General features: G+C 58.5%; 1 protein-coding gene across 1 annotated transcript in view; it reads right to left on the minus strand.

The window, feature by feature from the left end:
• Positions 1–4,035: 4,035 nt before the first annotated feature.
• SLC1A7 (solute carrier family 1 member 7) overlaps positions 4,036–14,590 on the minus strand; it is a gene marked incomplete at both ends in the record, with an annotated part of 45,399 nt that continues 34,844 nt past the window's right edge. Inside the window, 8 exons of the mRNA XM_079720822.1 lie at positions 4,036–4,254; positions 4,884–4,986; positions 5,417–5,551; positions 6,326–6,520; positions 8,473–8,706; positions 9,415–9,514; positions 13,358–13,580; positions 14,357–14,438. Coding sequence (XP_079576948.1) covers positions 4,036–4,254; positions 4,884–4,986; positions 5,417–5,551; positions 6,326–6,520; positions 8,473–8,706; positions 9,415–9,514; positions 13,358–13,580; positions 14,357–14,438 — 1,291 coding nt within the window. The remainder of the gene's footprint in view (positions 4,255–4,883; positions 4,987–5,416; positions 5,552–6,325; positions 6,521–8,472; positions 8,707–9,414; positions 9,515–13,357; positions 13,581–14,356; positions 14,439–14,590) is intronic.

Raw genomic sequence — 14,590 nt, forward strand, 5'->3', positions numbered from 1 at the left:
GGGTCCAGTGGATGACAGAGGGAGCAGTGTGCTGGGCTGGCTATCCAAGCGTGGAGGGCAGGCCCAGAGGCAGTGCTCGGGAGTCATCTTACTTGACTCCTGGGGCCCTGGGCCATGAAGCTGGAGCCCCTTCTCTCCATGCATTGTCCTCAGGCAGAGCCAGGGGTCAGCGACTGGGGTGACTGGCCATTCAGTGAGGATGCTGTGGCCCTCACGAGGGGTACCCTGGGTCCTGGGGTGGAGAAGATCTGCCCCCTCTAGAGGACATTGGCCACGGTCAGATGTGCTGAGCGGGACCCTAGGAGAGGCCCTGGGAAAGGCCAGAGAGATCCGAAGTGCCTCCAGTCCACACCAGGCCCCCCAGGAGCACCTCCTAGTGGGTGACCCGCTGGCTCTGGACCCCCGGGGCACCTCCTCCTCAGGCCTGCAGTTGCCTGACCCTCCCAGAGCCCCCAGCTCTAATCTACCTGTCCCAGGCTGGTCGTGGTTGGCGGGTCTGCCCTGGCCTCCCCTGACTCTCCCGCGTGTTCTGCAGGATGACGGACCGCTGGAGCCTTTCTGCAGCACGTGCCTGAGCCTGTGCGTCCCCACTCTGCCTCGCTCACAGACACACCCAGCGCAGCACCTGCCGGGCCCCCGCTCCGCACACAGGCTGGACCCAGTCTCCCACACCCACCCCTTCCTGCAGCTCATCCGCAGCCAGACACATGCAGACACCGCACCCACACACACCACACAGCTGCACATCATCCTCCAAATGTCCCACTCTCACCCCACACCCAACACCGCCATCACTTCCTGAGTCCTGCAGACTCGAGGAAGGGTCTGACCTGCCCCGGCACTCATGGGTGCCTGTTCCCTGCCCCGTGGACACACGTACATACACACACATACACGAGTCACATGCAAACAGCCCTCCTTGGCCTATGCTGCCAAGAGCTCTTGCCCCAGCCAGAAATGGCCAGAGCAGCTTGCTGGCTGACTGTCTGCCCGTCCGTCTGTCCCTTGCGGAAGACACAGAGTTGCCTCCATCCTCTCTGCGGCCAGGTGCCTGCACCCTCTGGAATTCACAAAAGCTGGCTTTTGTTCCTTTCCCTCCATTTGGGGACAGGAACCTTCAGGACTGCTGCCCTGGCCTGCCCACCCAGCTCCCCACCACTGGGGCCGTCACTCCCCGCCAGGCCCTGGCCGGCTGCAGGCACGTCTCTGATGGACCAGCCCCCCTGAGGCCAGAGGGAAGGTCTGGGGCCGCTAGGGCCCTTGGGCTGGAACTAGGCGGAGGCCATGGGGCCGGGCACAGCAAGAGCGAAGGGCCCAGCTGCACCGATGAGAGAACTTTTTTATTCTTTGGGCCTGAGGGGAGTTCTGGGTGCCTTTGGGTTTTTTTATTCTTTTTTAAGGAAAAAAAATGATAAAAACTTCAAAGCAGATTTTTCTTGTTACAGAAAAACTAATATAAAAGCATTACCCCAGTCTGGCAGCCTGTGGCCGTGTCTATGTGTGCTTCCTGCCAGGTGCTGGGCTCATGCCTGGCCGGGTGGGCAGGATCCAAGCACCTCAGCACCTTCTGGACCAGCAGGAGTCAGTGCAGAGTTCAGTTCTCGGGGCCCACAAAGTAATCACACAGGCAGAGGTCCAGGGACGCAGGGTTTAGTTGCAGGTAAGGCGGCCTGGAGGCAGGTGCAGCCCCTCAGCTGGGTGGAGGTCAGCAGGTTGGGACCACCACACTAGGCCGTGAGCTCACTCTGCACTCCCAGTGTCTGAGCATCCAAGCAAAGGACTTGCCGGCTTCAGGCTGCTCAGGGCTCCTGTGCACTGAGTGGGCATTCCTGATGGGGTCTGTCCCATAGAGGATGCTGGAGTGGGAAAGGCGCTGGAGGCAGGCCTGGGAGCTGGGGCTCTGGTCTCTGCAGACCTGCCCAGGGAAGAGGTTGCAGACATGCCCAGTGCACCACCACCACCAGCAGGGCCAGAGCTGGACCAGAAGGCAGTACCTGGCTTAGAGCAAAGAAAAACCTCTGACAGGCAGAGCTGCCCCACAGTGGATGAGATGCACAGCAAGTAGTGGCCCCTCACTACTGCAGGTGTGTAAGCATGCTCCTGTCAAGCCCAGTAAAGAGCAGGTTCCTGCCTTGTGTGGAGCAGATACCATTGCTCAAAGGGCCTTAGAGATGTGACACAGGGAAGGGGCCAATAAGCCAGGCCACACCATGTGGGGAGTTAGGATAGCTTGACATCTGACCTCTCCTAGGTGACTGGGCCTTAAGGAAGGAAAGATGCTCCCATGGTGGATACTACAGCCCTCAGCCCTGCAGTGGGAGGGGGAGCCGGGCACCCTTCCTGGGCTCCTCAGACTATGGCCCTGGGAGGAGGATGGAAGTAGTTCAGGAGTGGGGGCTGGGAGGCAGGTACCCTCCTGATTCTCGGAGTGAGCCTGGAAGGCCCCTCCCCTCCCCCAGCTTCAGTGTCTCCAGGGCTCCACACTGTAAGACCCTGGGGCTTCAACTTCTCCCCAGAGTACGTCCAGAGCAGGCTGTGTGGCCAGGGCTCTTCTGTGTCCCCTGCGAGCCTCCTGGAGGCACCAAGGGGCTGAGGAGAATGACGGAGGGAGAGTCCGGAAACTTCTTGGGCACATCCCCTCCTTAAAGCAAAGCATTCACTGAAAGGAGCCAGGCTGGCTGAGGAAATGTGTTTCTTTTGTGAGGACTGACCTCAGGGCCCTGCCTGCAGAGCAGAGCGCAGGCTGCGGGCAGAGTGGTCTGTCCACACTGTGGCTGTCCAGACAGGCCCCTGGGCAGCCTGGTTTGCACTCTACCTCCTGCATGTGACGGCCCAGGCAGGCCTGTCCCCACTCCAGCCACCAGGATGGGCTCATTTGCACGCTGGCTGCCCAGGCAGGCCTGTCCACACACTGACAGCCCAGGCAGAGCTGTCTACACTCCAGCGACACAGACAAGGCTGTTGACATTCTGGCTTCCTGGACAGCCCTGTCTGTACTCTGGCTGCCCAGACAGGCCAGTCTGCTCTTTGACTGCCTGTATTAGCCCAATAAAGAAATGCTGGCCAGAGTATGGTCGCTAGGCGCACAAGATTGAAAAAGAAAATACCTTTATTTAGTCATCACTGAATTTGCAAACACAGAAGGGAATAGAAAATCTAACTCCACTTCATCACATGGGCTTTGGGGGAGCGCTGACCCCAGGGCCACATGGGTAGCTTGACTGAAGCATCCCAGGTGAGTCTGCCTCCCCAGTCCCGGCCAGCCCACCTGTTCAGTGGGAGGCTAGCCCTGGTGTTTCTAAGGGCCCTGTGGCTCTGATGAAGACATCCTCATCTCCACATTGGGTGAGCTTTGTGAGAGATAACTGGTAGGACAGGAGACAGGATGGGCTGTGGCACATGGAAGGCAGCGGTCTTGGCCTTAGGCTGGGCCCATCCTCGGAGAGAGCAGTTTGTTTGAGGCCACGTGTTACGGGGCAGGGTGGGGGCTGGCCTGGGCTGGGACACAGCTGGGGCAGAACCAGGACATTGCTATGTCTTCATAAATTGAAAGCAGTGGTGGCTTTGGGGCTCCTGGGGAGGGGCGGAGCCTCTCTCTCGGCATCTGGCCTTGCAGGCATCCCTATCCTCCGGGAGGGAGGGGCCGAGGCTTGAAAGCCTTGAACTAGAGTCCTGGCCCTGACATTATTTGCTCTGAGACCTGGGCAACTGTTTTCAGCTCTCAGAGCCTCAACTCTGAGCTCCAGAAAGTGGGGACCGTACCCCTGCCTGCCGCCCTCACAGGCCAACACGATGGAAATGTTACAGTCGGGACTTGGGCTACGCCTGCCTGTAACTCTCCAGCTGGGGCTCCCATGTGCAGTCTTTCCCCTTTCTGAGACTCCACTTTCCGTCAAGTGGATCTCATTCCGGTCTCTCAAGGTGGGGGAAAGATAGTGTGAGCCTGGTCCTTGTGCTCAGGAAAGTCATGAGTTGAGATCCTGCCCTTGGCCCCTGATCGCGGAGGCCTCCCCTGGCCCCTACAGCTCCGCAGGCTCAGACGTTGGTCTCAAGCTCACTGATCTCAATGGTGCAGTGGTCCAGGCTGGTGGCAGCTGGCTCCTCATCCTGCTCTACCTGGATGGGGATGTGGTGGGGACAGGTGGGGCCCAGGGTCAGCTCTGAGGCCTCAGCCACGCTCTTCACACAGCCGTTCTGCTGGGTCGCCACGATCTCCTGGAGGCTCACTGGCTTGGTCTCACAGGGCGGCAGTTTCTGGGGAGGGAAAACAGGTCTTGGCAGTAGCAGGCAAGACTGGGGTGAGGCAGTAGGGAGGACTGAAGGAGCAAAGAGCTGGGAACAACCTGACTGGGTTTCCTGCAGATGTGCTGGGGGATCTTGATAGGTCACAAGGACTCTCTGGGCTCCAGTTCCAAGCTGTCCTGCCTTCTCCCGGGACTGTCTTAGTAGAGGAGGGCACCTGGCCCACGGGGTCCAGTGCGGGAATGGGCGGCTCCCCTGCTTGGCCTCAGCGTCCTCCCCATGGAGTGGGGCAGCCTGCTACACGTGGTTGCTGAAGGAACCCTGAGGACCGTGAAGCCCCCACAGACGTGTGGATGCTGGCATTGTTGTCGGCAGGACACTAGGGTGCTGCTCCCTGAGGGCACTGACTGTGTTCACCACTGCTGCTCCTGTGTCTGGATCAGCACCGGCCACAGTGGGTGCTCAGCAATTTGCTGTTAGAGGAATCTGTCACCCGGGTGCCCACGATGAGAACAAGGCATGCAGGGATCAGGCGAGGGCTGCCCAGCTGGTGGGTGGCCGATGTGCTGCCTTGCCCACCCCACCTGGCTCCACCCCCAGGTCTTTGGGCAGCCCGGCTGGGAGGGAGGCACCGTTCTCACCTCAGTGCCCGTGTCCTGAGCGAAGTCCTTCCGGCAGACGTGAGCCATGATCCCGGCGGCCAGTGCATCACCCAGCACGTTAATCATGGTGCGGAAACGGTCCCTGGTGGGCCAAGGTGGGCGGTGAGCGGCAGGCCCTCTGCTGTAAGGGGAGCTGGAAGAGGACAGTGCTCACCCCAGCAGCACCCACAGGATGGGCGCCTTCCTAGTCCTCCCAGCCCACCACCCCCTGGTGATGCTGAAGTGGGTGATGCAGGGTTGGCTTTGCAGGCACGTGACTGTGCAGTGGCTCAGGGCCTGTGTGTAGAAGGGCCTGGACTTGGGCTAATGCTCTGCTCCCACCCTCTTGAAATTCTTTATAATGTTCGAACAAGGGATCCCACGTTTTCATTTTTGAAAACTGGGCCCCGCAAATAATGCAGCTGGGCCGGTGTCAGCGAGTACCCACTGTGCCAAACCACAGCAGTTCCCCAGCCCACCCCGAGTGCCTGCCACCCAAGGGATAGGGGTGTGGGGGGGCGAACCCCACTCACAGAGCCCAGTCGACGGCGATGATGAGGGTGATGTCATCAGTGGGAAGTCCCACGGAGGTGAGCACGATGACCATGGTGACGAGCCCGGCCTGGGGGATGCCAGCTGCTCCGATGCTGGCTGCGGTGGCTGTGATGCTGCAGGAGGGGCAGGGAGCATTGCTGGGCCCTGGACCCAAGAAGGAGGCCAAAATCCCAGGGCCTCTGGGGATAGCATTGTGGAGCAGGAATTGTTAGGAATGCCACATCAGAGGGGTCCCTGGGTGGGAGGCATGTCTCTGCTTAAGGTCCTGTGGTCCCAGAGGCCCCCATCCCTGGCCTCAGCAGAACCTCCTGAGAAGTTTGTGGAAAACCCTGTGTCTGGAGCCACTGTCTCTGTAGGTTTCCAGGAAGCTGCCCACAGATTCTGATTGTCCACTGGCACAGCTCTGCCCAGCCTCCCTCTAGGACTGGGTCCCCAGGGTCAGACTTGTACCCTCGGGGTGGCATGTGAGGCTTCCCCCTTGGCCTCTGCCCCTCACCCTAGCACCCTTCCCTCAGCTCTAGCCACACCAGCAGCTCTTCCACCGTCCCTCAATCCTGCCCCTGGCCTCTGCTTACCCTGTGCCTGCCTGCATCACCCTCCCTGCTCTGCATGTCCAGACTGCAGGCCCTCCTCTGGCCCCAAGCTTCCCAGCCTGCTCAGAGCTCCCCCTCTGCAGAGCAGCGCCGGGGGAGGATCCTGGTGCCCTGAGTCACGAGGCCAGGTCACGTTTCAGCCCCAGCACTGGCTTGCTGTGTGGCCTGGAATAAGCCCCTTGCCCTCTCTGGGCCTCAGAGACTCCATGAGATCTGGGAGCTCAAGACTCCTGAAGGCTGTTCCGGAGTACCCCCGCCCCAATCCACACTGGGTGCAGGGTGTCAGGAGTGCACCTGATGGTGATGATCTGGCCGAAGTCCAGCTCATAGTTGTTGACCTGGGCAATGAAGATGGCGGCCACAGCCTCGTAGAGTGCGGTGCCATCCATGTTGATGGTGGCGCCCACGGGCAGCACGAAGCGGGCAATGCGCCGGTCGATGTGGTTGTTCTCCAGCAGGCACTTGAAGGTGATTGGCAGTGTGGCTGAGCTGTGGGCAGAGGGGCCAGTGTCTGCTCATCACCCTGCTCCAGGATGGTCAGGGCCCCCAGGTTGCCCGCTGACCAGTGATGGAAGCTCTCCACCCCCACCCCCCGCCCCACGGCAGGCAATTGGCCCATCTGGGGTGGGGGGAGAACAGGCTGAAGGGGCTTTGAAAATGGTCACATGGCCAGACTTGCCCAGGCCCAGGGCCTCAGAGACCCCCATACACACAGGTCAGGAAGGGAGTTACCACCAGCCAAGCTCCTACTATGCGCCGGGCACTGTGCTTTATACATCCTCATGGCTTCCTGCGAGGGAGGGGTTTTAAGTCCCTTTTACAGGTGAAAAAACTGAAGCCCAGAGGGGAGGAGGGGCTGACCCTGTGTCGCATGACTGTGCCAAGTGCGGATGAAGAGGTCAGTCAAAGCAGGGCTCTGGCGGGACCCCTGGCTTCAGATTCAGGCCTCCCACTAGCCCAGTGGCCCTGGCACCTCCTTAACCTGCGTGTGCCGTAGCTTTCTTGTCCCAAGCAGTCCATACATTACAGAGCTATTAGGATTAACGAGTGGGCCCTCAGGACAGCGTCTGCCTACTGTAGGCGCTCAACCAGTGGTAGCCACTGCTCACGTTGCAGCTGTGTTGTTACTGAGCTCCCAGTGGCAATGTTGGGACTGAAACTCGGGTTAGCGTGGCCCCAGGGCCCTTCCTCTACCACAGGCCATTGCCTGGGAAGCCCACTGGCCCCTGCCAGAGCCCCTCATGGGCCCCAGGCATGCTGGGCCCTAGGCTGTGGTTCCTGCCAACAGGAAATGGCAAGGGCTGCCGGCTCTGTCACGGGGGCCAGCAACTGCTTGGGGCTTTGTCTTTCCCTCTCACCTCCTCCCTCGGCCCTGGGTGAGGGTTCCTGGACAAGGCTTCTAGGGCTTCTCCTCACTGGGCTTCTGCTCCTCCTGAGTCCTGTATGAGGTGCTTCTGCTGCCAAGGGTGGGCCATGTGGCTGCCAGGGAAGGAGGTCTGTGGTGGCCCTCATTCCCATTTTACAGGTTGGGAAGCTGAGGCCCAGGGAAGAGAAGGCAGTAAGGGATGCAGGGAAGAGCCAGGCCTTTGGTGCCAGAGACATGGGCTCAAGTTTGGGTGACTTCTTCCATGCGGAGCTTGGACATTTGCTGTGGGGAGAACCACCCTTTCTTCACAGGGTTAGATGCCCAGTAAGTGACCACCTCCTTTCCCCCACCCCACCCCTTGCTCAATAGCTGAGTTTGCATGACACTACCTCCCTGGGTCTCCTGCACTCGTTGCGGTCTGGGATATTTGAGGGCAGGTGCTGCTTCATTAAGCCCAGACCGGCCTTAGTGGGTTATCTCCATTAATCCCACAGTAACCCTATGTGGCAGAGGCTACAATGATCCTCAGTCTGTATCCGAGGAAACTGACAGGGAGGTCACCAGGGAGGTCAGGTGACTGGCCCACAGCCACACAGCTCGTGGGTGATGGAACCATGAGGCAAGTTCCCACTGTCTGGAGACACCGCCAAGGTTGTGACGGGGCAACTTGCCAGGCTGTCCCAGTGACAGTAGACAGGCAAGGTCCCTAAACAGCACAGGGCCTGACTTCAACAGAAGCACCACGTGGCAGTGCAAGGTGACAGCGATAGCGACTGCAGACTCAGCACTCTTCAGCTCTCCCTGCTCCTGTTGTGTGGAAGCCGAGCCCCATGTGGATTGTGTGAACCCGGGGTATGTGGGCAGATGGAGGAGGGCTTTCTGCCATTTGGGCAGGTAGTGCCTCAAGCATCCCAGTTTAAGAATACGTCTTGTTACCGTAGCGTCTCCCAAGTTTGTGAAGCAGGTCACGCTGACACTTTCCGTGGTTCTATGGCTACGGACAAATGATGGCTGGCCAGAAGGACAGCATTCAGCCATGGTCTCCTCCCCCATCCTGCCCGCTGCCCAGGGCTACCTGGAGGAGGTGGCCAGCGCGATGAGCAGGGCCTGGAGAATGCCGCGGATGAAGACGATGGGGTTCTTTTTGGTGATGAAGAAGTAGAGCAGGGGCAGGATGAAGAGGCCGTGCACCACCAGCCCGCACACCACAGTGACAGCGTAGAAGCCTAGCTTCTTTCCCACGGTCGTGGGGTTGTCCATCTCCAGGATCTTGCCAGCGATGAGGAACACGATGCCAAAGGGGAAGTACCTGGGGTGGGCGGGGCAGCCGGCTCAGTGCCGGGCAGACAAAGGTCCTGGGAGGCCCTGGCACTGCATCACTGCCTAGCCTCACCCTTCTAAGCTTCCCGGGGCCCCTGTGAGGACAGGATGAGACTATGTGCCCAGGTGCCTGGCACGTGGTGAAACGAATGCTACCTCAACCAGCCCAGCGATGCACAGCCTCCTGCCGCTCTGCCTTCCTCCATCCAGGCCTTTGAGGAGCTCCCCTGCCCTCTGCAAGCCCACGTTTCAGCCCAGCAATGCCACAGCCTCTGGGGGTGACCTTGGCAGGCCTCTGCATTTCCCCATCTGACTGTGCAAGGTTAGATTAGAAGATTCCTAACGTCTGAACTCTGAACCAAGAAGGGGCAGCTGGTTGTTGCTTCCGGTGTTTCCTTTCTCCAAAAACTGAGCTGATGAGGCCCCAGGTGATGGGGAAACTGAGGCCAAGAGCGCAGGGCCAGGTTTATTAGCTCTTAGCTTGCCGCCAGTGGGCCTGATGGGGCCAGAAGTAGCAGGCCCAGGGCTGGAACCCGGCCTGGTCAGGGCTGGGGGGATCCAGGGGAACACAGCCTCCCGGGCAGCTTTCTGCTCCCTCCTATGGGACCACGGTGTCCCTCCAGCTGCCCAGGGCAGAGCTGGCAGGGGGTGGAGTGTGTAGAAGAGAAGCCCCCCGCACCCCTACGATGAGGCTTACCACACAGCCACTGCCACGATCTTCATGACGGACTCATTGAGGCACTGGCAGAAGCTGACCAGGGGGGCCCCGCTGTCACCCATACGGCCCAGCATGATGCCTGCGGGGGGCAGGGACACAGCATATCACAGATGCCGCAGACGGCGGCAGATGTGCACGACGCCTACGTGTGCCAACACACGCTGGCGGCCAGGCAGGGACAGACCACAGGCACACGCAGATCTCGGCGCTTAGCCGACTGCCCAGCAGCCTCTGACGCCCCAGCGCTTCCCCCGCACCTCCCCTCTCCTCCCCGCTGGAGCAGGCTGTGACCTCCCCACAGGGCTCTCATCTCTTCCTCCTCTCTCACCCTGCTCTACCCAGCAGCAAATGCCATGTTCTGAAGATAAAAATGCTCCCTGCCAACACCTCCGACTGGCTTCCCTGCACACATAGAGCATAACCAACACTCCCACACCCCCCGCTTCAGGCCCCACTTGATCTGGCCCCATTTACAACTCCCGCCTCTGTCAGGCCCTGCTTTCCCTTCCTCACTGTGCTCCTGCGTCGCGGCCTTCTTCACGTTTCTAGACTACATCAAGCTCTTGACTATGGTGGGGCCTTTGCCCGCATGGTACCCAACGCCCGAAGCTCTGGCCTGGCTGGAGACCCGCTCCCACTGCCCTGGCAGACTCCCCACTTACTCCCCTCTGTTTCACTTCTTTCTGATCCCTTCATATCATTTATTACAACAGTCTGGTGTTTTTGTCTGTCTTCTCCAGTAGAAGGTTAACCCCATGAAGGCAACTCATCATTGGATGGATGAATGAATGTATGAATGAACAAATGAATGCATGATAAAGCCTTTTCCGGAGCCCCTGTTACCCTCCCCTTGGGGTTCTGGGCTCTCCGTCACTCAGGAAGCATTCACATGCGTGCTATTCTGTGGGGTGAGCTCATGCGGGTGAGCTCATGCAGGTGAGCATGGTGAGGCCACTCCTGGAACAGTGACAAGTGACTGCCCTCCCTCTGGTGACACAAAAATGGAGAACAAATCACACCCTGTGACTGCCCTCATGGAGCTTACTGTCACTGTGTCCGAGAGGCTCACCCACTGACTCAGCTGGGGAGGGGCAGGATTTGAACCCTGGTCTGTGGGACTCCAGAGAAGAGCTCTTTCCCTGCCCATGAAGCCTGAATCCATGCTGTCTGGGGAGCAGCTACCACGGGTGATGGGGAGCGGTGGCGCCCTGCCGGGGTGGGTAGGAGAGGCCGGAGATGCGATGACACTGGGCCCAGCCCTGCGCATCTGGCCCACGGAAGCCTGACTGAGCTCAGAGCCAGGGTTTCTGCTGCCTCTGTCCCTTCTCGGCTATTCCTGTTCCCCATCAGGCTCCCTGGGTGGGGCACCCATGGGCTCCGGCTGGCTGGGTGCTAGTGTGCATAGGACGCAGGGGGTGGCAGTGGGCTTCCTCCGACAGGCAAGGCCAATGACACCTTAGCGTCAGCCACATCCCAGCACCAGGGAGGAAACGGGGAAGGAGGTTGCGGTGAGGGGAGCAGCCATGCAAGTGTGCTCGCTCATGCTCAGATGTGGGCACACAGATGTGGGTGCAGCTAGAGCTGGGCACACACAACACATATACACTGACACGTGGACAGTTGCATGTGCTCAGCAAACAGTGAGTTGAAGGGTCTCAAAGGTTTCTTTTTTTTTTTTTTTTTTGTGGTACGCGGGCCTCTCACTGCTGTGGCCTCTCCCGTTGCGGAGCACAGGCTCCGGACGCGCAGGCTGAGCGGCCATGGCTCACGGGCCCAGCCACTCCACGGCATGTGGGATCTTCCCGGACCGGGGCACGAACCCGTGTCCCCTGCATCAGCAGGCGGACTCTCAACCACTGCACCACCAGGGAAGCCCTCAAAGGTTTCTTTAGCTCTGCCAATAGATGTCCTTTTAGTGTGTTCCCACCCCTAAGAGAGAGGCGATGGCTGGGAGGAGGAAGAAAGTCCAGGATTGGGGACAGATTATCAGATGGACTGAGGATGCTTCCAAACACTGTCTCCTCTCACACTCGGGTCTCTGAGGTCCTGGCCCCTCTGTGTGCCTGCCTGGCCTTTTGACCACGACGATAAGTGCTCCATTACCCCTTATCATCCATCCATCCATCCATCCATCTACCCATCTCTCTGGAAGATTTTTTTTTTTTTTTTGTGGTACGCAGGCCTCTCACTGTTGTGGCCTCTCCCGTTGCGGAGCACAGGCTCCGGACGCGCAGGCTCAGCGGCCATGGCTCACGGGCCCAGCCACTCTGTGACATGTGGGATCCTCCCAGACTGGGGCATGAACCCGCGTCCCCTGCATCGGCAAGCGGACTCTCAACCACTGCGCCACCAGGGAAGCCCTCTCTGGAAGATTTTACTGAGCACCTGTTCCAGCCAGTCCCGTGGAGGCTATGGGGCTAAATGGAGAACAAGCCCTGTCTCCGCCTGCATGGAGTGTACACAGCTGCCGTGCAGCCGTTAAACAGTCACACAAACAATTACCTAATTGCACTGGGTCAAACATGTGAGTAACACAGGGCACCTGACTGGGGGGTCAGGTAGACTTTCCCCAGGACGGGATGCTTATGCAGAGGCCCCTCAAGGATGAGAAAGGTGCAGGGGAGAGGGAGGGGCAGGAACAGCCAGGCTGAGGGAGGTGGGAAGGGTCCGGGAGGCGCCTTCCAGGAACTGGTGGGCAGCTCGGCGCGGGGAAGTGAGCAGGACGAGAGGGGGCAGCCTGGCCGGAGCTTGCAGGCTCTGTGGGCCGCGCGCGGCGTTTGGACCCCTCTTGGAGTACAGTGGAGCCAGTGGAGGCTTCACATGGAGACTCAGTGACCCTGTGAGGAGGACACACCAGGACAGGGAACTCTTGAGGCGGCATTTGCAGAAACCAGGTAAGAGATGACGGCGGCCTTGGCTGGGGCAGTGGGCCGAAGGTAAAATGCACAGACTGGAGAGAGATTTCAGAGGCAGGCCTGACTGGATTTGGGTGTGGGCTGAGGCAGAAGGTGCGGTAGCAAGTGACCCCCAGGTTCCTTGCCTGAGAATCCAGGAGGATGGGGAGGCTTTCCACTGAGAAGAAAGCCCTGCAGAGGAGTCGGAAGCCAGAGAGGCCCTCCCAGGTCTGGGGCTGGGGTGACGGGGTGCTGATGTGATTTTATAGTGAGACTCGTGATGACCCCTGGGCTGGCCTAGAAGGACGAGGTGGGACTGACAAGCTAGATTGCTGTGGAGGGATTAGGACTTCCTAGGCTCCAAAAAAGGGAGAAGGTTGTATGCGTACGTTGGTGGGGGTGGCCATGGGCGCACAGGCAGGGGCGTATCCAGAGGTTTTGTGGGATCTGAAGCTTACACAGTTTGCGGACCTCTTCAAGAAAAAGAATACAAACTTAAAAAAAGAAAGATAGGTACAGGCCCCAAAAGGGGCCTGTGCAAGTTAAGCGTTACCAGCTTCCTGGTTAAGTAGCCTGTGGTGGGCCTTGGGGACCCAGAGAAGAGTAGCAAAGGGAAGGGTGTGGTCAGGGGGCCCCAAGAAATGGCACAGACAGGTCTGCAGAGAGAAGGCCCCATGGTTGAGGGCGGAGGGGAGGAATGAGGGCTTTAAATAAACAGCCGCTGGGACAGGACTAGAGGCATGCTCTTCTCATAGGGAGGGCTGACACCCCTGGAGGCAAACAGCACCCAGGGATGGGGAATTCTGAGTGAGGAACATCAGCTCCAACTTGAGGGAGGGCTGGGGATACCTCCTGCCCCCGTAATGGAATGGGGACATGAGCCCCTCCCTTGGAAAGGAAAGGAAGGAACCACCTGGAAGATGGGGAGACTCCAGGCTATTCAGGTTACTGGACGCAGGGATGCAGGGAGGGATAAATGCAAGGAAGGCAGGCTCCAGGGCACGCCGGGGCGGGTGGGCAGCACATACCCATGGTGGCAGAGAAGATGACGATCCCTAGCACGTTCATGCCGTCGCTGGTGCCAGGTTCTGACTTGTAAACAACCTCGGGTGGTGGGGTCAGGTCCAGGGCGAAGTTCTGCACACGAGAGCCATTCTCCTCCTGGACACCATAGATGAGGATCCGCCGAGGAGGGGCCTCCTCCGGTGCCACCTTGGGGGACTTCACAACGGGGGTAGTCTTGGTGCGGTACTGTGGGGTGACATCCCAACCCGGAATGAGTCCAAGTGTTGTTATTAATATCAACAAAACAATAATAATAACATCTTGGAAGCACATTTGTATCCACTCATGAACTATTTGATTGACACTAACCCTGTGACATAGGCAGGACAGGGATTATTATCAATTATTATCAATATCTTACCAAAAATAAAACTGAGATTCCTTTATCCATACATACACTACCCAGCCACACCTCCCTCCATCCCGCCTTCCCTCTTCTTTCTATGCCTCATTACACCCACCTGGGACCCTCTCTAATCATCCATCCATCTCCTACCTGGATAATCTACTTGGATAATCCTCCTTTCACCTGTTTATCCCCTTTCAACCATCCATTATCCATCCATAACAGCCAGCCGGCCCTGCCTTCTACTGATGGAAACTTGGATTTTCTATTTGAAAAGCTCAGCTTGTCCCGAGCTTTCTTCCCCAGCTGGGAAGGGTCGAGTAGCTGAGTCACCTCCCTTTCCTCCTCAGCCCTCAGGGCATTCCTGAGTCTTTTCCTCTCATTCCTCAGGTACTAGGAGTCCACACAAGGGCTCCTATCCTCCCAACACCACAGTATCAATAAAGCAAGTCTTCTAGTGGGGGAAAAAGGGAACCACTCAGGATCTGTGCTTCAGTTCCCTCATCTGTAAAATGGGGTCTTAATAGTTAATCTACCTCGTTAGGTTAAATGAGACAGTATATGTAAAGTGTTGACAGCAGGGCCTGGCACATGGTAAGCCTTCTGTAACCATTACTGCTATTAACACCACCGCCACCATCACCATCACCATCATAATCATCATCCCAATGTTGAACGCTCTGTGCTGGGTGCTGGGCCTTGAAGGATGGGTAGGAGTTTGCCAAAAGATAAAGGGCATTCCAGGCAGGGAAGTGAAGTAGAGCAATATTCTCTCTTTCTCTCTCACATCTTCAATAATTCCCCGTCACTGTTGGAATAATACCTAAACTCCTTAGCCTAGCATTCAGGG

This window comes from Hyperoodon ampullatus (assembly GCF_949752795.1).
Source record: "Hyperoodon ampullatus genome assembly, chromosome: 2".
Lineage (NCBI taxonomy): Eukaryota > Metazoa > Chordata > Mammalia > Artiodactyla > Ziphiidae > Hyperoodon > Hyperoodon ampullatus.